The 25,294-nt window shown below is 37.0% G+C and overlaps 1 protein-coding gene and 1 pseudogene across 1 annotated transcript in view; one reads left to right on the forward strand and one right to left on the reverse strand.

The window, feature by feature from the left end:
* The window catches only part of fat4.S (FAT atypical cadherin 4 S homeolog), a 188,033-nt gene that overhangs the window by 62,927 nt on the left and 99,812 nt on the right, over positions 1 to 25,294 (reverse strand). The window contains exon 2 of the mRNA XM_018243327.2: positions 922 to 1,053. Within this exon, the coding sequence (XP_018098816.1) occupies positions 922 to 1,053 (132 nt within the window). The remainder of the gene's footprint in view (positions 1 to 921; positions 1,054 to 25,294) is intronic.
* On the forward strand, positions 14,984 to 15,042 carry LOC121399610 (annotated as a pseudogene).

A 25,294-nucleotide genomic window follows, 5' to 3' on the forward strand; every position in this document is an offset into this window, starting at 1 on the left:
GGGTTTCTGGTAAGTAAATACAACCACATTGGGGTGCCTAACTTTTGGCACCCCCAAGTTAAAACAGCTTTCCTTCTCGCTATGTGTGGAAAATACAAGTCACCAGGAAGCCAGGGTCCCTGATGTGCCAACCTTAGTTGTCTGCTCTGTGAGGGGAAAGACAATTCACAAGGAAGGTCACTAAATATATTGATCATGGATGGCATAATTTTAGGCCATTTCACGTAATTTAACAGCCAACATAGTTACAAAAGCCATGTAGGCAGCTGACTAATTCATTTTTCTTATCTATCAGAGAACTGGTTTTCTGACCTTGTGGTTCAAGGCTTCCTTAATGGTCCAACCTTTGGTCAGGGGCCACCAGAGCTTATAGCAAAGCTACATATATAATTGTCAGTTATTTAGATATGGTTTCAAGAATATCTTGGATAGCAAATTGTTTGTCTGAAATTAAGCATTTGCCTCCATAGCAATTGGTAGCTCCTTGTAAGGGGGGTAAAACCCTTGATATTGCCCTTCCAACCCCCAATTGTCACTATTATGACAATCTCCTCATATGGGTGCTTTGATGCACTTACTTATTAGAAAACTATGGCTTGGTGTTACACAGTCGTTGGAGATTATTATCTCTAAAGTGAGTGCAACCATACTTGTAGGAGATTTCTCTATTGGTGAATAGGGTGCCAATGCCTTTAAAGGTCTGTAATAACAGAGGAGAAGGTCAGGGTGGCTTACTATACATACAATATATTGCTTACCTCGATAAATTTATGTGCTTCTTCTCAACATTTTACCAGTAAAAATGTTTCCTTTAATAAACTGACAGAACAGAGTTAAGGCTACTGATACTTCAACATTAATGCCAAAAATGGTTGTCAAATGTATAAATCACTGAATTATGCAAAATTTAAATATATGTACCTCATCAGCATCGGTGGCTGTCAGCTGCATTATTTTCGACCCATCGCCTACGTTTTCTTCCACAGTGAGATCAAGTATATCCATGGGAAACACTGGTGGGTTGTCATTAATATCTTGCAGTGTAATTTCCACCTACAACAGTCAATAAATGATAAATTAGAGGGCATATTTCAAATAAGTAGTAATTAAATTTTTGCCAATAATACATCATTGTATAAAGCACTGCGTATCTTGACAGCGCTATATAAATAAATGATGATGATGATGATGATGATAAAGCAAAGCAAATCAATCATTTTGGCAAATATTATATAATTATTTGAAGTTACATTTTATATATTACATGGGACTCTACATTTCTTTCTGATGGCACAATGCTCCCACCTCAATTAACAGAGACCATGAAGAATCCTTTAGACTTGTGGGAGTCTATAAACAATTGATTCATTTGCACCACAGGGACATTATACATTTCCACAGAAGAAGAAGAAGACTTGGGTGGTCTTCTGAAGAAACACTGACATCTTTCTACTGACATGGCATTTCTAACTAGCTGGGAGTCCGAGTGGATGGATTTAAAAGTTGGCCTTCAAAAGATGGTGTTTAATGAGGTTTTGCCTTGTTAATGCCATGAAATGTCATTTTTATTTCAGTCTACATAGGATTCTTGGCATCAGTTGACCATGGTTTGTATATGTTGGCACTATATAAATAAAGGATAATAATAATTTTGTCATCTGCTCCTCTGATTTGTGTTTTAATAAAAACTCAAATTGCATCACTATTTTAAATAGTATAAAAAATAAATGTTATCTTGAGCTCATTAGAGCACTTTAATGAGTTGAAATGAATTACAAGCGTTTAGAGGACCAGTTTAAAGTGTACAACAGAACTAGGTAACTAAAATAGCTAATTTTATATTATACATATGGATTTCAGCAGGAGCAAAACTTTAATATATTAAAACCTGGAATCAGCCATTAGTTTAAAAGGCTCTTTTCTTTGGTATAGCTGGACTTATTCAAATGTGAGCATAATCCAGATTCACACTCTTGGCAGGATGCTATTTGCCAGGAACCATCTGAAAACCTCTATTCAGCCGCTGAATGTAATTGACATACAGATGAGGTAGAATAAAACGTTCTTTGATATGTTTACACGTTGGCATCTCTCAGTGACGGAATACAAATTTCCTATTATATATCAGATCATTGAAGGGGTTTTTTTCCACCCTTGTTTCTTGAAAGCAAACAAAGGTTTTACTCGAGGGCCATCCCAGCCCACTCGTTTATTTGGATCTAAACAAATATCCTTTTTTTTTTTTTACATGTAATGTTTATGTACTTTTCAAATATTAACAAAAGTTTCTGAAAGATACAGGCACGGGCTATTTGCAACTTGTTTTTCACATGCTTGTTTGTTTTACAGGCTCTCAGATGCAAGCAGGAAAGGCTAAACTGCTTGTTTTCTTTACTGGGAGATGGACTGTAGATGGGCGACGCCTGATAAGCAAAAATGAAACAGCTGCTTTGTGTCTACACACAGAATCATTTAGTTCTATACCACCAGGATAACTAAATACTCACTACAGCACAGGGACCACCAGGAAGACAACATTGGGCTGTAGTTTGTCTGAATTTAGCATAATCTGACCTGTGACATTCAGAAGGCTATGAATCATATAATCATATTTTTCCCTTTAATTTCTATGATAATCTGCACTAAGTTTATTGGTAATACCTGTAAGAAAATGTGTATGCGAAGCAATTCCTTTCACATAGATTACATAGTAATCACATAGTAATTATTATAACTATTATAACTATTGATTTTCAATTTTTGCAGACTTTACTTTGGGTAGGTATAGTCTTTTACTCCTCACTTTGAAGTATATACCCTCTACAATTATTTTAATTGCTATAACCCCTTACTGGGTCTGCTATAACCCCTTACTAACTGAGGCCAATAAGATGGTGCAGTATTGATCCATGCTTCAGATCCTGGTTGGTAGATTTCATGAAAGCATTAAGACTTAAGGTGGCCATAGACGCAAAGATCCGTTCGTTTGGCGACATCGCCAAACAAGCGGATCTTTCCCCGATATGGCATTAACGAGAATTGCTATATCGGGGGGGTAATCTGAACGTTCAGCCGTACGGTTACGATGTGCAATGGGCTCCGGCGGGATCGTTCGGGTCAAAATCAAACCTGTCCGATCGACCAAATGACCGATCCTCGCCGGACGAAAAATGACGGCACACTCCACACATGATCCAAAAATCATACGATTAGGATCTTTGTGTCTATGGCCACCTTTAAACCTACTTATCCAACTCGTAACACTACGTAAGTCCTAGTCCACTACCTCTCCTTGCACCTAATTCTTTTGGAATTCATGAAACTGTGGTTCTACACACAAGGATTTTGCTTATGAACCTTCTGCCAACATCTACTTTCCTGTATCAATGTACATGCTGAACTTCTATTTGTGATTTTCACATGTTCTTCATAATTGTATTTTTTTCATGAATTTCCAGACTTTCTCCTAGACTCCAAATTTCTACAGCTCCCTGAAAAGACACCTCTAGGGAAGCTGAACAGGCTCACTAATTACCCTGCCATGACTTCTGTAATTCAGTAGGTTATCCCACTATTAATCACTCCATCTATCTCAGGTTGACATGTTTCTAAACGACCTCATTAAACCACACAGGGCCAATGCACTAATTCTGTTAAATTCATCAACTTCACCCCCATTGCAATGTATTTCTGTGTATTCACTTTGGTCCATGCTGATTGCTCAACCATTTTCTAAGCAGGAGCCTTTTATATGTATATAAAACTCATTATGCTATACTGACATTCCAAATCACTGTTTTATTCCATGCAGCGTACCACAGTTAATGCATAACCATTTGCCTAGTATGCTGTTATCTGTTTCTATGCATTCATTATATGTGGATGAAACCCAGACCCCAAGGCACATAAAATAGTTTTTCCACTAAATCTCCCAGGGAATTCCATGATACTACTAGTTAAAGTTTGTGGTTTTCTATGAGCCTAGACAAGACACAGATGCACACTGTTACAGTTAATATCATTATCATCATCCCTTGTTTGAAACGGACCAAAGCATGCTGTTAAACAATACTGTGAGGTTACTTTAAAATAATGTAACTAATCTAAAACAGGACAGGCTCAGTGTCAATACTTGTGTGGGCAAGCTTGCAACAGGGTGCCTAACAAAAATGGATGTACAAATATGTATACTAGAACAAATCCATGAAATCATCACATTATAGCCTAAATAAGCAGAAAACAAAATAAAGTCTATGGAGTATATGAAACTAACTTTGGTAATTTCTGCAATCTGTTCTACCTTTGGAAGGGTTTTCTTCCCATCATGTTGCTAATTTGGACAGGTCACACCTTTCCATACACAATATAGATACACAGTATTTAAATATTATGACCTTAGGGGGGTTATTTACTAAACTCTGAATGCAAAAATCAGGAAAAATTTGTGATTTTTTTTTTTTTACAAAATCACACTTTTCAAAAATCACAATTAAACCCTGAGGATGGAAAAGTCAGAATCTGAAAATCTGGCATCTCAGACCTGTGGAGGTTGCATATAAGTCAATGGGAGAAGTCCCAATGATTTTTGATGTGCACTTGGTTTCGTGCAATACCCCAAAGTTTTCAGAGTTTTTGGGAAAAAAACTGAGTTTTCAAGTGAAAAATCCAAAAAAAATTTGAAAATCATAATTTTTCCCGCAAAGCAAATTTTCGGGAAAATGTAATAATAAATAAGTGCAAAAAACCAAAGGGGATTAGATCAGAGTTTGTAGCAGAAAATATTGAGATAAATTCGGTCTTTGATAAACAACCCCCTAGGTGTTGAATTACTAATGTGGAGATTACAGCATTAATACCAAAATTGCTTGTAGCTATGTGGAACAGATAATGGCTGCATGTGAGCCCTTACCTGTTGTTAATGGTCATGGTTAGATTGTGAGGTGCAAAGAGGCCACAGGCTTGGCTGAAATAACATTTCATTTGCAGGCCTTAGTGCTCGCCATTTACACTTGGTTTAGCTTGGTAGTGGCCAAAGTGAATGTTTGTACCTAAACTGTATTTTTCTATATCTAAATGGTTGTTGGAAGGATAGCATGTACCACATTCATATTTCAAAACTGTTAATCAGCCAAAGCACTTCTTGACTGTCTCATCCTGGCGCCCCCAACAGTATCAGGCTCTTCTTCATCTTTTTTTTTTTTTTTACATTCCTTACCATGGCTTACTATAGAAATAAAAAAATGTATAAAAGATCAAAGCCCTCACATCCAATTAAAGAGTCAAAAAATACTCTACGTTTCATGCTGACTACAAGGAAAGCCTCCGATTTATGGATGTCTAGGAATGCTATCTGGAAAAGCAGGGAACCTAACATTAGAGACAGTCATATTTCAAACTGAGGGGAACTTGAATTACATAGGACACTAAGTACTCCTTACATTATCTTTTCCCTGCAGGACCATGCATTACATTTTTGTGCATGTGTGAAAGTCTGAATGGAAAAAAAATCCACTCAGCGGAAATAAATTCTTTAACTTGCACTTTCCTTAACATTTTCTACACAGTGTCATCTAAAATCATTATGATAATTATTATGTGGGGTCAAATTGCCATTCATGGTCACTTATTGTTCCCGAGCATAGGCCACTGTTTTGCTTCATAGACCTCATAAAGTATTCATTATTATTATCCATTTAATAATATTATGACACATAGCAGATTACTTACATTACATATCCTGTGAAACTGGCAGATGTAAGTGTCATTCCTTCTACATGTGGGAGCTCAGCCCATGGGTTTTCTTTGACTTTTTTGGAGGGGTCTTTTTGTTAAATTTAGGGGCCCCAAAAAATGAATGTGTAAATAGTCAGAGAACAGCTGGAGAGCTGCAGGTTGGAACATACATAATGTTGGCCACGCACAGTATTACCCCCAGCACTGCCACCACTAAGTACCTGCCAGTTCCAGCCACTGGCCTTTGTGTTCACTTCAAAGACAGATCCAATGATTAGGGAAGCAAGAAGTGTGACTTTTCTTCCAAGAGCAAAGTACATAATGTATATGTATATATGTATAGCAGTAGTGCTACCTGTATACACAGAGTTTTAAAAACATTAACCCTTTAGAATCTAAAGCACCCACATTAAAATCAGTGGCAATGCCATTGATTTAATTTTCCACCCATCACTTTGATCTATGTCATGAGTTACATGGCACACAAAAGTAGGGATGCACTGAATCCAGGATTCGGTTCGGGATTCGGCCAAGATTCTGTCTTTTTCAGCAGGTTTCGGATTCGGCCAAAATCCTTGTGCCTGGCCGAACCGAATCCGAATTCTAATTTGCATATGAAAATTGTGGGGAGGGTGGAATTTCACGTGACTTTTTGTTACAAAACAAGGAAGTAAACCAATTTTTTCCACTTTTTCCTTTCCCGTCCCTAATTTGCATATGCAAATTAAGATTCGGTAAGGTATTCGGCCGAATCTTCCAAGATGGATTCCAAAATAGTGGATTCGGTGCATCCCTACACAAAAGGGTTAATAGTATACAATAGTAAACTGTTTATATATATGCCCCTTTAAAAAAGGAATACATTTCCAATAGAATTGCAAGAGCACTGTAAATAATAGAGTGCATAGATGTTCTAGATAGCTGCCTGATGACTATGAGTGTAATTAGAGCTTTAAGGGAAAGCACTGCCATAAAACAGTTTGATAAGGGTAAGCAGGCAGAAACCCTCTCAGATGCTTCCATCGATTCTCATGCTTAGGTCATTGTTTTTCCAGTAAATTATTACAGATTGTTCGAGGTATGTTATGTTTTATTATTATTATTATCCATCTAAGCTGTTCTAATCAAGCAAAAAAAATAAACAAGAATTAAAAATCAAACTAACTATAGAATGCACGATTAAATGCAAATTCTACTCAATGACTTAAATCGCACTGACCAAATTTGGAATTTCTGTTGGTGCTTCATGCGTTAAAAATATAAACCCAGCGACGAAAACAACACTCCCACTGAATTTCAATCTACCATGTGTTTAAGGTACGTATGAAACTCAAAGAGTTAAAAGACACTTTGCCAACCGACTGTCTAAAAAAGCCTTATTAAGTAAGGTACAGTAGAAAGAAATAAAGAAATTTAGACTCTGGCAATGAGTGCTTTGACATCTGGATTCTCTTATGGTTAAGAAATGGTTTGCATGTGTTTTTACGCTGTAACTTGCTTTCAATTTGTTTTCCAGTTGTGAAGTCCTGAAGGCTGGGTTGCAGGACTGGAGGACAATTATACTGGGAAAGCAAGGGTTGGTTGTTTAATTCTCTGACTACTGCAACAAATGAACACAACACAGTAATCTAAGGACACATAGAGGCATATTTACAGTATCAAAAGTCTAATTTCTAATTCATGTGAGTTTTTAAAAACTCCCCAAAACTTCCATAAATTCCAAATTCGACCAATCGAAATGTATTAATAAAATGGATTTTTCAAATTCTGATGAATAGAATCTACCCAAAAACTCGAATTGAATTTGATTGGAATTTAAAAAACTCGATTGTCAGGAAGGCTTCAAATAACTCAAAAGTGATCCCTGGACCTCTCCCATAGACTTAAACAGCAAGTTTTATGTGACGAATAGTCGAATTTGAGTTCTTAAAGGCCAGAGTATGATAAATTTCAAAACATTTTTTAAAAAAACTTGAATCAAACTCCATAGTCGAATTTGACTGTTTTGACTATAAAAAAAACCTTGAAAATGTGAATTTTCAATTCGACCCTTGATAAATCTGCCCCAAAATGATCAACTTACACTGTACATATAAGTTTGATTAGTTACTTGAACATAAAAATAATAGACCAAGGGCAGATTTATTAAGGTTTTCAAATTTTTTTTGCGTCAAAACACACAAATTCAAATTTAAAAGAACTCGAATGTAAATTTGAATGTGAGATTTATCATACCTCGACCATGGAAACAGTTCTAATTCGAATCTTTGCCCCCTAAAACCTGCCGAGTTCATTTACAAGTCAATGGCAGAGGTCTGTTGAACCATTTGAATACGTTACTTGCCTTCCTGACATTCAAGGTTTTTTGTCAGAGGAAAACTTGAATCGAATTTGATTCAAATTTTCGGGTCAGGACTATTCGATCGAATATTAGACGTTCGAGTTTTTCATAAATAACCTCCCATTCCAGTTGTGAGTACATTCAAATTTATTACAGTAAAAAAATCACATACATTCGAAATTCCACATTTGATAAATAACCCCCGTAATGTAGCCCAAAGACTTGCATCCATCACAATTTTGCTTGTCCCTTTCGTTAAGGTGGGTAGCTTTGCTTTTGTGTTCTACTTGCTTTTTCCCAGCAAAACTGGGGCGATATAACTAATAAAAAATAAGCACAATCCAAAAATCCTTTCTCTGCACCCCTACTAAAGGTTTTGTGAATCTGCAAAAGTGTCTAACAATCCACCAACCAGCAGAGAAAAGGTTATATTAAAAAAGTTAAAACTTGAAAACAAGTACAGGTATGGGACCTGTTCTCCAGAATGCTCGGGACCTGGGGTTTTCCGGATAACGGATCTTTCTGTAATTTGGGTCTTCATTCCTTAAGTCTACTAGAAATTCATTTAAACATGAAATAAACCCAATAGGCTGGTTTTGCTTCCAATAAGGATTAATTATATCTTAGTTGGGATCAAGTACAAGCTACTGTTTTATTATTACAGAGAAAAAGGAAATTATTTTTAGAAATTTGGATTATTTGGATAAAATGGAGTCTATGGGAGACAGCCATTCCGTAATTCAGAGCTTTCTGGATATCAGGTTTCCAGATCCTATACCTGTACTTACAATTTTACTGTTTATTGGGGAAATTTACATAAATACAAACATTTGCATTTCTCAAGGTAATATTCTTCATTAGACAGTTATTGCAGTGAGAATTCTGATTGCACACATAGCAAGACTAGAGGGGTCTTTTTGGCTGCAAATCTAACTTTCCCAGTAAGAAGTTACATTCACAGTGAAGTGGTGCAAAAATAAAATGTGCACTATATTTTTCCACCGGCAGATGGTTCACTAAATACTTTCATGGATGCGTAAAAGCTATATGAAATTCATGCAAATCATTCCACTATATGGGTCTGCAAATACACCTCAGTGCTAATTGTCAGCTTTGATTCACATTGCAGCTAGCAGCAGTCTTTCTAGAGTTGGGAATAGGATTCTACTTCTTTGCTGAATGACAAAGAATCAGATCTTGGGTTTATTTCTAACAAACATAAATGAAGATCAGAATTTAAATGACGTCAAAATGAAATAATTGACCATGCTGTGTACACTAATAGAAAAGGTTCACCAATATGACCCAGTGATTGTGGAATAATAATTGCCACCACTCTGCAAACAGTCAAAAGGAATTGTTTAGTGTAACAAATGCGGTTTGGGTGAGTTAATTAGGGGAGGAGCAATTTTCTTGCATTTTTAAAGGGGCTCCTCTCCTTTAACACTAGCCCCTGCACTATACATACAATATACTAAGGATTTATAAAAACGACCAACAGTAAGGGATACTGTTTTGTCTCATATTGCATTCCAGCTCTCTGCTTCTTACTGCCTCCTCATTTCCCCCCTATTCACTATCATTATTTAATCTCCTGCCAGTTGTATTTAGCTCTACAAAACCAAGCGAGCTTTCTTTGAGTGCCAAAAACTAGTGTTCTTGCATTACAAATACCGCAACATATTCCAGGTGTTCATCTCTCTCAGAGAGCTATATATTAACCAGTATGTACATAATGTACATTTATCCTATCTCATGTGCATCATCTGTCTTGCTATGAGTAATGCTTTGTGTGTCATCTGTTTTGCATGTATGCCAATCTCCATACCGTAGCAGCGTCTTTGCATCCTGACCTGACTCTTATTAGATTATCGTGTTACATGAGCTCTATGAAGCGCATTAAAGTGAGCTCTAAAGTCCAGATATTGTAGAATTACAAGAACAGCAACCTCAAAAATGAAATTATGAATCTGGACAACTTTTTGAGTGACTGGTGAATGACTACCAAAAAAGTTCTCTCTGCTCGCTAACAGTTAAAAACTGTGTATTACAATTAGAAGAATCTCCACTTATTTGACATTTATTATATAGTACATTGTGTGGTCTGTTGTTATGCCCAGTAAGTCAACTAAGGTCAACAGTCATCAAATATAGTGAATTCCTCATAAGTGGGCCTTGCTACAATTTTATTGCACAGCCTAAATTATTAGGACATGACATTTTTATAATGCTGTGGGACTCCACTACATAGCATAACAGAACTGTGAGACCTTTTCTAACTTGAACTACCATGACAGTTTTATTGCTTACTGCATAAAGGATACAAGAATGATTACATTTGAGTTGGTATATGCTGGCAGGCATTTATTCTATGTCAGATCCCAAAGGGATTGCTGCAACCCACTACATTTGTGAAATGCGTTTTTTTAGTTAATATTTTTCAAAAAAACTATTTATTATGACTATATATAGTGCATGAGAATAAAATTCTCCTGGACCTCCCCCCCCTGACTTGGATGTATTCTGTTCTCAAGCTAGCCTTGGTCATTATCACCTTGACCTTGAGGAAGAACCATCTCATCGGTTATATGGGCAGGTTTTTGTTTTTCTGTGCTGTGAAGCAATATCTCTATGCAATAGCAACGGTAATACACTTTTGTGCCTGTAAGTTCTTATGTCATAGGTTCCCAAGTTTATAAAAACTTTAGTTCCTTTGGGTATGCAGAAAATGTGGGTCTATCAGTATTAGCCTGTTACAGAACATCCATGGTGCATCACATTATTTGGTGCTCAAAATTGCTGTTTTGTAGAGTTGCACTCGTTCCTTAGTCCTTCCTGCCTCCTGTTCCAAAATAAATGCTGCGCCTATTGACCCAGCCTCCTAACCAAGTGGTAGCTCTAGTGTTCCCTTGTGTCAATAGGCACACTTACAGCTGAAGAAGCAAACACCGATGTCCCTCGTGGATCGAAGACAAGAAATGGCTCCAGACAGACTTCCACATAGTTGAGTCCAATTTGCTGCGAAGTGTATCCCCAGTTCTAGAATTTTTTCAAATTGGACGCAGTTGCAACAGGCGCAACACTCCCCTTACAACTGCAATGGCGTTGGGATTTTGGGGAACAGAAACACTGAATTGTGGGGAAAATATATGTCAATGTGCTCAAAATTGCACTTTGGTCAATTAACCCAATTATGTTTTGTCCATTATTTCTGTTATTAATAATAATAATAATAATAATAATAAAGACATTTGAATTAAGCAACTTGGCTGTTGTCAACAACAGCGAACAAAAACAAATTAGTCAGAATAGAAATTGGAACAGCATTTTTTCTAATTCAAAAAGCTATGCATGAGAAAGTTAAGCAAATTGCTTCAAACTTTTACCAAACACAGAAATCATCAGAGGTCTGCTCATAAAGAAATATGATATTCTAGTTTGTGCTCAGTAAGATTTCTAATTTTATTTGCCTAAGAGGCACCGCAAAGCAAATGCTTGTATATTTCTGATCACCGCATACATCTGTGAGTAAAGGAGTGATCGGCAATTGGACCGGCTAAAAGAAGTGAGAGGAATGTATCTCTCCTTCCATATCTGCACATTTAACAAACATTTTTCAAGGTGCAATCAATTATTTGTTTAGATTTCTGAAGACTATTTTTAAGGTAACCCTCGAGAATTCTCTCTGCTTGGAGTCTGGATTAATTTTTCTGTGCATCCAGAACACTTCATCATGCAGTTTAGCCAAAATGTGTTCTGGTTTGCTGGTGACTCATGCTGTAGGTATGAGAAAGCCATAATAAAGAACATTTTACATAAAATGCCAAATGCTTGGTAATTTAATCCCTAAACCAAGAAGGTACGCACTGTTTTAGAACCTTACATGGGTTAGCCTCTGCAGACATAGAGGTGTTGTCTGGAAACGGTTATTCTAAATATTACTTGCCATATCTAATTGCACTGTACATAACTATAGCTAAGGCTTTTAATATCTACTGAGACAGAAGCTACAAAATCTTGTGCATACGTTTGTTAAAGGGGTGGTTCACCTTTCAGGTAACTTTTAGTATGTTATAGAATGTCCAATTCCTAGCAACTTTGCAATTTGTCTTGATTATTTTATATAACTTTTTGCGTTTTTGCTTTTCTCTTCTGACCCTTTCCAGTTTTCAAATGGGGGGTCACTGACCCCATCTAAAAAAACAAATGCTCTGTAATACTGCAAATGTATTGTTATTGCTACTCATCTTTTTATGCAGGCCCTCTCCTATTCATATTCCATTCTCTTATTCAAATCAGTGCATGGCTGCTAGGGTAATTTGGACCCTAGCAACCAGATGGCTGAAATTGCAACTGGAGAGCTGCTGAATAAAAAGCAAAATAACTCAAAAACCACAAATAATAGAAAATGAACCTCACAATATCACTCTTTACATCATAGTAAAAGTAAAAAGGTGAACAACCCCGTTGAGGCACTATGATAACAAATACACTTTATTAATTTTTTTATATTTTTTTAAATATTTTTATAACTGCATTGTTAAATGTGTCAGTTTATAATATACTGTAGATATATATCCTGCCCCTTACTGGCTCCCTCTGTGTATTAATGCCACCCAGTGGATTCTATAACATTGATTCAATTAATTAGAATGGCAGAAAATCCATCCGCCATTCGCAGTTAGATAGCAGCTTTTCAAAGTCAGCGCAGAGTAATGATGTATAAGTGCTAACTGTCAAGTAAATAACAAACTCTGACACAAAACCTACATGTAAAAGACAAATTGCTTTAAGGGAGAAAGTGAAGAGTGACTTAATTTCAGAATTGATACAGAAATATTACTCGATTATATAATTTCGCTGGCATGCAACTTTCTTTCCGCGGAAAAACACGTGCAGAAATAAAGGTACAATCCATTCTGGAGCCACGTTCAAAAACCTAGAGTTACCTGTTGATTAAATTTGTGTTCCTTTACAGAATTCTTTGGAGGCAAATGATTTGCCTGATTGTGTGGATAGGTAACTTGCATGCATAGTGAAAAGGAAAGGTTCATTTCTCTGCATCTCCTGTGTTTGTTCAACACAATGTTAGCAGGACTTAGGGATGTAGCGAACGTCGGAAAAAAAGTTCGCGAACATATTCGCGAACTTGCGCAAAAATGCGAGCGGTTCGCGAACCCCATAGACTTCAATGGGAAGGCGAACTTTAACATCTAGAAAAGACATTTCTGGCCAGAAAAATGATTTTAAAGTTGTTTAAAGGGTGCAACGACCTGGACAGTGGCATGCCAGAGGGGGATCAAGGGCAAAAATGTATCTGAAAAATCTGCCTGTGTGTGCTTGGAAGAGATAGTGTAGGGGGAGAGCTGTTAGTGATTTCAGGGACAGATGATAGTAAGTTTGCTGGCTAGTAATCTGCTTGATACTGCTCTGTATTGGAGGGACAGAAGTCTGCAGGGATTTGAGGGACATTTTAGCTTAGGTAGCTTTGCTGGCTAGTAATCTACTGTTCTCTTTAAACAACTGCCATACGTTGACCTTGTAGGCATTGTTTGCCCAGTTTTTTTGGACGCAGCCACTGAAGCAAAGTTGCCATAAAAAATATGCCATATAAATGCTGAAAATAGTAATTTTTCGCCATACGTTGACCTTGTAGACATTGTTTGCCCAGTTTTTTTGGTTGCAGCCACTGAAGCACAGTTGCCAGAAAAAATATGCCATATAAATGCTGAAAATAGTCATTTTTTGCCATACGTTGACCTTGTAGGCATTGTTTGCCCAGTTTTTTTGGTCGCAGCCACTGAAGCACAGTTGCCAGAAAAAATATGCCATATAAATGCTGAAAATAGTAATTTTTTGCCATATACGTTGAGTCAACGTATGGCAAAAAATTTTCAGCATTTATATGGCATATTTTTTCTGGCCTCTGTGCTTCAGTGGCTGCGGCCAAAAAAACTGGGCAAACAATGCCTACAAGGTCAACGTATACACTACTACAGCGGTGGATACGGATTACGTAAAATATATTATGGCTGCTTGAAAAAAGTCACTCCGGTGTTTTTTCTGGAGACGGTAATATTATGGATATTTAGACAGAATGTGAACAAGGTCACACAGCTAGATGGCGGGTTGAAGAAAACAGTGTGCAAATAATGCCTACAGGGCAAATAATGCCTAAAAGGTCAACTTATACACTACTACAGCGGTAGTAAAATAAAAAAAAATGAATATTAAAAAAAAAAATTAAAGTTGGTGCTGCTGAACTACTAGGAGCAGCAGATTAGCACACCAGTCCCACTCCCCAACACTGCTAGACTAATAGCACTGGGCTCTTATAGTAGTAGTAGTAGTAGTAGTAAAACAACAAAAAAATAAATAAAAGCAGTCCTTACAAGGACTACTGTTATTGCAGCAGTCAGCAGATGAGATCAGAAGCAGGACAGCTGCCCACTGCAGCTACATACAGAGCACTGCAGTAGAAGGTAGATTACTAGCCAGCAAAGCTACCTAAGCTTAAATGTCCCTCAAACCCCTGCAGACTTCTGTCCCTCCAATAACAGAGCAGTATCAAAACGATTACTAGCCAGCAAACTTTCAACTGTCCCTGAAATCACTAACAGGCAGCAGCTCTCTCCCTACACTATCTCTTCAGCACACACAGGCAGAGTGAAAAAACGCTGCAGGGCTTCGGTTTTTATAGGGAAGGGGAGTGGTCCAGGGGAGAGCTTCCTGATTGGCTGCCATGTACCTGCTGGTCTGGGGTGAGAGGGCAAAAAAAAGCGCCAACAATGGCGAACCCAAAATGGCGAACGTCGCGCGACGTTCGCGAACTTCCGGCGAGCGCGAACACCCGATGTTCGCGCAAACAAGTTCGCCGGCGAACAGTTCGCGACATCTCTAGCAGGACTCTATTAGCATGGCCCCTGCGCAAGGATGACACGCAAATTCGTGAAGCGTTCCATATTTTTAAAGCTATGGATCCTTTGGGTCTAACATGCTCTGTCTAATTTTAACTATGTTTCTAAATAAATGGATGTTTTAATCAGCCGGTGCTCCGTGATTTCAAGTTTTAGCAGGACTCTATAGTTTAAGTTAATAACATTATCTCATAAAAAATATATATCAATATTTCATCTGCCATGCTTCCTGTCCAGCAATGATTTCTGATATTTGTTATTCACAGAAATTGTCTTGAAAACAAAATACAGAGGACAACTAAATGGTTCTAGTTCATTCTAATATACAGCAGATTATATGTGGGCATGCATTCGTCCAGTATGCTTTTCAGGCTGAAATACTTCTGCCAAGTACTCTAGAAAAGTATATTACCAGATTAGTATTTATTTCACAAGACAAAAATTCAATTAAGATTCAATCCAAGAAAACAATATCCCTCTTGTGGAGCATTTTATACAAAGGCTGAGTATAGATCAGTGTGGTTTTATTACCCTATAAACATGAACTAAAACAGTGAGAGCCCATGTCTGCTGGGAGACGGCGTGTGTAAATAAGCAGCGTGGGTGGGGAAAGAGGTAGGCACTCCTATTTTAAATGGAATACAGGGAAACCTCAATACTATATCATCTGATTTACAGTTTTCCCTCATTCTACACCATTATTTTGTCGTCTCACCAATATACTGTATAGTGCTTCATATATTTCCCTGATTTTGGTCCCCTGAAAATAGTAAAATGGGGGGTAAACAATATACAATATAGAATTCAATATAGATAGATATAGATTAGGAACAAATGAACTTCCTAATTCTACCTCTTCTCTGTCAATTGTCGTACTAGACTAAAACCTTCTGAAAAGAAATACAATAATGTTTTTTTCCAGTATTTTAAGGCAGGCCGGGAAAAAGCCCTCGTGGGCTCCCGCCGACCCAGACCTGCTCCAAAAAACGATAATTTGTGCTATTTGTGTATGCACATGGGCCCTGGAAGTATAGAACCCGGTGGAGCCCCAATGCTCCAGTCTGACCCTGTGTCTAACAATCTATTAAGCACACTTGGTCTGCTTTGTCAGCTGGTATGAACCAAATGGTTTGGACACCAGTATAACTTTTTGTAAAGCAGCCTAAACGAAATTCAGGTTAAATTTTTTTATTTGCCATGGGGTCTAATCCATTAGTCTGCACAGGCCTATCGTTATTCTCAACTGCTACAGATCTTGTATCGACACATGACCAGATCTTTGTGTGGCTAAAATGAAAGCACCCATAGTCAACTGGTTTGATATTTGCAAAGTGTTTCCAGAGCAGCTAGTATGCACCCCAGGGAATATCAATTTCGAATTTGTTTCCTGAGTGCCCTCGCTGCAGTACCCAATTTGTTCCCTTCCGATTGGCTTTTAATCTCTGTCAGAAAGTCAGCATGTGAAAATCAACCTTTATGAAATTGTACCAAGTCACTGTCCCAACAGTAGTTTGTTTTATCAGTTCTTTGGATTATCACTACTATAATCCAGTTAAAAATACAAAACAAAGGGGAAAAGTTAAAGAAAATAAGTAACAGCAAATCAGCCTGTTTTCTTTGTATTTAATGTAATGTTATGTTTCATTTGCCAGCTTCCAGAACAAGCTGACAAAGCCTCTCTGTTCTCTTAGTACTAGCCATCTTAAACTAAACTGAGTAGTTTATATGTTTATATACTCAGTCAATTCATTCCATTTGGAGATTGATAGTGATGTTGTGTTAAGTGCTACAGGGCAAGAAGGGTCAAAGAGACAAATCCATGCATTACTTTACCATGTCTTGAAAGGTTTAAGCTTATGCCTTTCTGTAATAAATACTCGGCAGCTAGCAATAACCCAAACCATGGGCCTAATTTTAGCTGAAGGAAAGAAAAGGGGGAAAACAGAATGGCATTACAAAAAGTCTAGAAATTGACTGCTATTAACTCATACAATATAAGTAAAATCTCACTTGATAAAATACAATTAAGTTATACTGAAATGCTATATAATATGCTGCAAACCAATTAAACTTTACTGAAAGTCTAGTAATTGTAATTGTGTAGAATTTGTGCCAAAAACATTATTGGTAAATGAACGTTAACTCAGAATATACTCTTTCTAAGGGATGTGTCCAGAACTGTTTTCTTTTTATGACTGCGATCAAGTACTGCCACATTGCAATCTGAATAAATACATGTAAAGGTGGTATTAACCTTTATCATCTTTAAATTAGGCATGCAGCAAATTCACTATTTTGGGATTCGGCAAATCCCCGAATCCTTTGTGAAAGATTTGGCCGAATACCGAAACGAATCCGGATCCTATTTTGCTTATGCAAATTAGGGATGGGAAGGGAAAAAATTTGAACATTTTTTCCACTTCCTTGTTTCGTCATGAAAAGTCACGTGATTTCCCTCCCCACCCCTAATTTAGGATTCGGTTCGGCCAGACACAAGGATTCGGCCGAATCCGAATCCTGCTGAAAAAAGACGAACCCTGGCCGAATCCCGAACCGAATCCAGGATTCAGTGCACCCCTACTTTAAATGTTGCTTATCTGGTTCCAGAAATTCTGCAGACAAGTGTAGTCTTTCCTTACAGTTCTGCTACCTGTGACCCACCCCCCAACCCTACCCCCATCCCCCACAGCCATACCACCCAGTGCCCTACCCCTCTTTTCTTGGAACATCTTACCAAATTCATAGGCATTTCACTGATTTAACTGCACAACTAACTGCATTCCAACCACATTGCAGGTCCCTCATTAATCTGCCCAGATTGTCTAGAGAGTCTAGCACCTAGACCACCCCCCCCACTTTCCCTCAGTTTTGGTCACTGGTCTCCAGGACATCCGAAGTCGCATCATTTCATATTGTTTCTCTCTGTATGTGTTTGCCTCTACCGATTGTTGTGCCAGATTCATTTCAGTCTTTATTTTAGTGAGGCTTTTATTTTGTATAGTTTTTAAAGGTCAGCTTTATTTGTTGTATATATATACTGTATCTATATATATGTGTATATATATATATATATATATATATATATATATATATATATATATATATATATATATATATATATATACTAGTTCTTGTGGACGCACACCTTCAGCCAGATCAGAACCCGGGTGCTAGTCAAGGTAGGTTAAATGTAGGTAAGCAAATAGACAGCACTCCAAGGAATATTCACCAGGGTAATATATTCGAATATATTACCCTGGTGAATATTCCTTGGAGTGCTGTCTATTTGCTTACCTATATATATATATATATATATATATATATATATATATATATATATATATATATATATATATATATATATATATATATATATATATATATATATATATATATATATATATATATAGGCTTTGATTCTAGAATAAAAGGTTCATGTCTTGCTTGGCTCTAATAGGGTTAACAGTGAAAAGATACTTCATCCAACAAACCAAAACCACAAAACGTCTCCTGGCAGTCAGCAGCATATGTTCTTTGGACTTAAATGTGTTTGCAGCCATGAAAAAACTAAGAATGTGCAACAGGCAGACCTGGCACACAGCCACAGCTTGCAACAAAGGTCAGAGAGAAAAGACAGTATCTGCTTAGATACATCTTCTAGGGTCACAAGTCTTCCAATATATATTAAGTGTCCAATGACATAACAGGCAGTTTGTTTTCATTAACATTTGTATGTGTGTGTGTAAGTATGTCTTCAAATAGTGTTTTAGGGAATAAAATAAAACAGTGTTTGATGCACTCATGCAAGTCAACATGCTGCCCCTATATGGAACATTTTTCAAGGTAGAAATCTCACACTAAATGTAAACAGAGCCAAAAAGCATGAAAACAAGGTCCGGTATCCGCCATGAAATCACTTGTTTTTTCCTAACAATATAAAGCAAGTATATCCTTATATTTTACAACTTTATTCACTATTTAAATGCTGTAGACATGCCAATATAACACAAACCTATAGCAATAATTTTAAGGTTATTACAAAATGAACTCATAGGGGGTTGTTTATTAAACCCCGAATGCAAAAATCAAGAAAAATTTGTGATTTTTTAAAAGTCAGATTTTCTAAAAAAAAAAAAAAATCAAGAATTTTTCGGAATGTATTAAATCCCTAGGATGGAAAATCCGAATCTGAAAATCCTGTATCTCAGACCTGTCAAGGTTGCATATAAATCAATGGCAGAAGTCCCAATGATTATTTGATCAGAGTTTGTAGCAGAAACTATTGAGATAAATTCGGACTTTGATAAATAACCCCTTGAGTGTTTCTTTTATGGCCCATTGCAACTGACCATGACCCCACTTACATCAAAGCACACCATGGCACCAACAGGAGGTATATGGGAGAAGAAAAATCAAAGCTGCATTAAACCACTTGTTGGGTAATAGAAGCATCAGCTAGACTAAAACAGCAGTCATTAACATTATTGAAACTTAGAGGTAAAAGAAATAAGACTGCTGCTTAATATTTGCAAATAGATCCTTTAATATGGAATCTAGCATTTCCTGTAATAATGAAGACCAGAGTTTAAATGTATATGTGTCTTAAAGATTTGCTTCTTTAGCCATGAGGATATTCTTTTTATGGTACAATAGTTCATTTTTTTTCTTGCATGCGTGTAATTCATGCTTTTATTTATTCAGTGGGCAAGACTTACTTTGTTTTATAATTATTTAATTGCATATTATATAACTCTGTTATATTATGATGCTGTTGGATGGTTTTCTCAACGTCCTTACTAGACAAAGACATAGCAGATATTGTTAATTTATGATTTTGTATCTTCATTCATTCAAATTGCATGATTGATTTTGCTTGTGTGAAAAAGAATAAAGATTTTCTTCTCTATGCAAAACTACAATTAAAGGCTCTTAAGGAAAAAACAGGGTGTAACGGCAAAACTTGTGGTGCCTGGTGGGTCCAAATGAATGGTGAGCAAAAGGAAGCTCGAATGACATGCAGCTTAATTATATGCATATGAATCAATATATACCACAACCCCCTGTTTTGTGGTAAGAAGGGATCACAAGAAGATCTCACAGCAAGGCCAAGTAATTTCTAGTTATGCTAGTATGGTCGTGGAAACCTAAACTTTAATTGAATGGTGAAGCAATAAGAGTCCTCCACTCATTACACTTCTATAAGGGTAATGTTATAACATTTCCTAGGAATTCACTGTATCTTGCAACAGCTGAAGGGCTGCAAGGTTATTATCACAGGCCTAATGTATTCAAGACAATAATATTAACACAGATAAGTGACATACCAAAGATTTCTGATGCAGAATTAGTCAACATTACTGAAGTCCAAATTTAGTTAAAATATCACTTTTACAATATTCCTAAGGAGGGCTATCCACCCATATTGATAACCACACAGAAGCGCTACAGCAGGTGTCAGAATGGTGATTTATAAAGCTAAAATGAGAGGGAGCAGGGAGGGACCTAAACAAACACTTCAGAGAGAAGATAAATGGAATTTGTATCACTTTCCCTTTGGCCATCAGCCAGTGTTCACGCATCTCTTTCATACTTGTCCTGTCTATGTTGGGTACATTTTAATTAGAAGCAAACATTAATCATAATGAAATTGAAAAAATGTTGATATTTCAACAGGCACGTCTTTTCAACTGGGGATTCATCGAACACTCATTTGTTAACAGCACTGCTTATTGGTGGGATTAACAGCTCTGCATCACCTGATATGACACAGGAGTTTATTTATAAACAAGGTACTTTGGGAATTTACCTTTTGACACTGCTATTGTTGCTTATAGAAAATGATTGTGGTAGCAAAAAAGAAAAAAGCACACTGTTAGGGGGTTACTTACTAAATGCCAAAAACCCGAAAAATTTGTAAAATCCAATTTTTTTGTAAAAAAAAAAAACATGAACTTTTCAATATTTATTATACCCCAAGGATGGAAAAAGTCTGAATCCGAAAATCCGGCATCTCAGATCTGTTGAGGTTGCATATAATTCAATAGGAGAAGCCCCAAAGATTTTTTGATCTGCGCTGGGTTTCGTGTAATAACTCAAAGATTTCATGGTTTTCGGGAGTTTTCTGTGTTAAAATCTGTAGAATTTGTACGATTCGTTTTTTTTCATGATTTTTTTGTTTTTTTTTCCCGCAAACAAAATTTTCGGAAAAATGTATTAATAAATAAGGCGAAAAAACCTATGCAGATTTTTTTTCAGAAAAAATGGAGATAACTTAGGACTTCGATAAATAACCCCCTACGTGTGTGTGTGTTGGCAATCAACAGCATTATACACAGCACCCCAAGAGCATTGATTTCACATTGGGAAACACCATAATGGGAAACAAAGTGTAGATGTTTTCTATCACTGCTGTGTGACTGTGTTGTGATAGGAAATAGGAAGCACATGAATGCTCACTATCACTTGGTCAGTGGAATAAGTACCCTGCTAGCAGACACAGTCTTACGAAAGGTATGCAACCTCTACTTAAATGGAGTTTTGCACATAAGGCTTTTTTTTTTTAATCCTTTAGATATTGACGGTGATGTCTATAAAACTGTGTGAAATGACTTTCAACAAAAACAGTGTAAAAATAAACGGAGTATTTGCGAAGTTTACATGTAAATTAAACACGATGCATCATGGAAATCATCCTTTATAAATATGTGCATTTTTCTTCCACCAGACTAAACGCCATTATTTCATACCACTGTAGGCTTGGCATAACTGAAGTCAATTCTGGTGCAAAGGCAAATCAGAAGGTTGGTTTATTAAAATAGGTGCTAATGTGTACCAGTGCAATTGTTCATGGCAACAAATCAGATTTTGCTTTCATTCTCTTGGTAGTAGCATGCCTGGATTTGTGGCGACGCCTAGGGTGGTAAAATTTAAGGGGTGGCATGCCACCCAACCACATCCTAAGGAGCACAGGGGCTGCACAGCTTGTGTGTGAGTTCACGTGAGGGGGGTTGCGAAAACAGCACAGCCCTGGTTGGAAGACCAACAAAAGCTATTACTGATTGGATCCCACACATATATGCACTAGCGCAATTAAGCACCTATGTTTTCAAATGAGACTTCTTATGTAGTGTAAATAGTTCTAAAAAGCGGCAGATATCTAAACTTTTTAATGTCCGAATTTTGCGCTTGGCTACACATGTGCATAAAATAATTACCTGACATTCGGACTCTGCAGTGGTGTTAGTTTGGCAATGATTAGGACTATTTTGTGTGTGTATTGTGTACCCCATCTTTCTTTTATTTGCATACTTGAGGGCAGCCCCCATAGGCACATGACCTAATGTGCCCATATAGAAAACACAGCCCTGCCTTATAAATGACTATCCACACCAGACACACCATAATACATATGAGAATCAACAAACATACATTTTAAAAAAAACTGTTATGGGTGAATCTGTCATTTTTATGGCTGTGAACAAATCAAACATTTCAAAATTATATATTGTACAATGTTAGTGAAGGCCTGGTCCATATATTTTAAAATAAGTACATATCCTTTCCAAGACACATTTCTCTGCATCCCTATAAAACCGATGACTCTGGTGTACAGTTCAGCTTGAACATGTTTATAGGGCAGTTGCAGGCATATAGCTTTTATATAATAACCCAACCTAGAAGCCTCCTCCTACCAAATCACTGTGATTCATGTAATAACACCACAACTGTACTCTTTAAAGGTGTGAATCAGTAAAAAAACAGCTAATTTCTGATAGTTTTACCTACTAACTGCTGCCTTCAGTGGCAGGTGGGTTTCATTATTTTGATGCTGTGTTTTGAGGGAAAAATCCACTAAATTAGCTTGGGCTCTCAAGTAACTATAATGAAATGGTTATTTTTAGATAAAGGTACAAATGCAATGTGTCTAGTAGATTGCAGATTTAAGATAACCTTCAGGAGTGTCAGAAGGAACAGAAGAGCAGCCTTGGTGTGAGAACATTCACTACAATGGTTTCTGGTGACCAGCATGGACACAGGCTTTGCTGTTCTGGGAATGTTTCTCAGAGACAAGAACCAGACATATCTTGAGAATGTGATAAAGCTGAAAAAACTGTCATTAAACGTTAATTAACCTTTTGACTGTAGCAAACCTTTAAAGCTATTTCGGGCTAAATACAAATTGCTTAAATATGACATATGTCTCTTGCTCCAATGGTGTCAATATGTGTACAAAGTTAAAACACAATATCCCATAAAGGTTGATGCATTTTGCAGCTAAATTTCACGGTCAATGTAAGTCCAGCAGACAAGGCTAGGGGGGTAAATGGACAGCCCAGTCTGCCAGCCCACCCTTGGAACTTCCATGTATATATATCACTTTTATCGTATTTTTTCTGTGTGTTTGCTTCTTGTATATCACAGATAGAACAAATGCAGCCTTTTTCAACAGGATTTTAAAAAACAAAGGAACATGATCAGTTAATATGAAATGTTATGATGAAAATCTGAAAAAAAATTGAAAAATTTATAAAAGGAAAAGCATAGGAAAAAAAGGAACAGCATCTTATTCAGTTTAGTGTCTAATACTCTTTTAATATGAAAAATATACCAATGGAAAATAAGCAACAGATTGGATATGTTTTTTTTAGACAAATCTTTAAATCTGTCCTAGCAGACACTGTCAGCGCAATAACAGACAGGCTAACACATACAGCATGTTTTGTTTTATGGCCTTCCAAGGTTTTGCATTAAAGAATTATGTTTTGCAAAATTAAATCTTACGTTTCCTTGAAAGGGGACCTAAGAAACCATGCGGAGAAATACTAAATTTGGTAAATGTTGGACTATACGTTAGTGTGCATATGCAATCATTTATAACCTCGCAATGAAATAAATGACTGTGCTTTACCGCACATTTTACAATTTTATCACAATGTATAAGTTATGCTAACGTTTTAAGGCAAAGACATGAATGTGGTTAATTAGTAAATTCCTGACATGTGGATGTCTACCAGTTCAATTATGGCAGTTTCTAGAATGTTGTGTGAAATGTTTCAGTGAATATTGCAGATGATCTGAAACACCATCAAGTCTACCATGGGTTTTCTCATCTTATATGTGTACTGTCAAAAAGAGAACCAATCATTCTCTACTGTGAAATATACATTGAGTGAAATACTCCTTGGTTGAGCTGGGGCAGGTGGTAGAAAAGAACGCTTGGACTGGTGCATTTGTTCAGGATAATTTGTAAGTGCAGTCATGTGACTATACATTTATGCCAGGGGTGTCCAAACTTTTTGCAACGAGGGCCAGATTTGGTGAGGTAAAATTAGGTTGGGGCAGACCATTCAGAATGCGCACAATGTTTCGGGGTAGTGACCCTTCCTAAGGTGAAAAAAGTTAGAAGTGACTTGTGATATTATATTTTCAACATAATGAGTAATAAGCATGCTCTTATTATGCAGTTATATGGAACACTTGGGAATAATTATCTTTTAACTCCACCCATTATGTTGGAAACAGTCACTTGTACCTTTTTTCACCCCAGGAAGGGTTACTACCCTGAAACATTCTGCGCTTTCCTTTTTCTACAATACATGTGGCTATATAAGCCTTGCACCTTCCTTATCTGGGTTGTCCCATTCTAGTTTTGTTGATGTAGGAAGACGCTGGTAGCACTCCCACTTCTACAAGCTTGGTAACCATGGTCACATATCTCTTGTTTACAAAGAACTGGGTAAATTAAAACCGTTTGGAGTTAATAAGCAACAGCACAGTCCACCACAATTGTCCATATGAAAGTCCAGTAATCCATGTTTATAAACATGTAATAACTGTAATCCAATCATTATAACAGCCAGTAAGTAGCAGAAAATTTATTTTCATTATCATATTATATTGTTGCAGTTGGACTGCGCGTATCATTCTCACCTCCGGCGAGAACTAGCACCTAATCCAGTGATTACGTGACCGCGCGCAGCCGGCGCAGCAAGAAGATAGACGGCACTGCTCAGCGACCGACTCCTGGCTCAAGCTGGCCAATTGGGTGCCAATTTTTATCTGGGCCTGTCCTTGAATGGGCAAATATTTGTTTAAGGTCTAAATTTGAAAACGGGCCGCAATTGGCCCGCGGGCCAGAGTTTAGACATGCCTGTTGTATACAAAGTAATTTCCTATCCTTTAGCTTTCATTACGTCATTTGCATATTTCAAATTGTTATGTGTAATAACTGTTAATACAGAGTTTGCTGAATTAAAGGGCAGCTATGCCTCAAACATTTGCAGGTGAATTGTCCTTATTACGG

Source organism: Xenopus laevis, chromosome 1S, assembly GCF_017654675.1.
Source record: "Xenopus laevis strain J_2021 chromosome 1S, Xenopus_laevis_v10.1, whole genome shotgun sequence".
Classification (NCBI taxonomy): Eukaryota; Metazoa; Chordata; class Amphibia; order Anura; family Pipidae; genus Xenopus; species Xenopus laevis.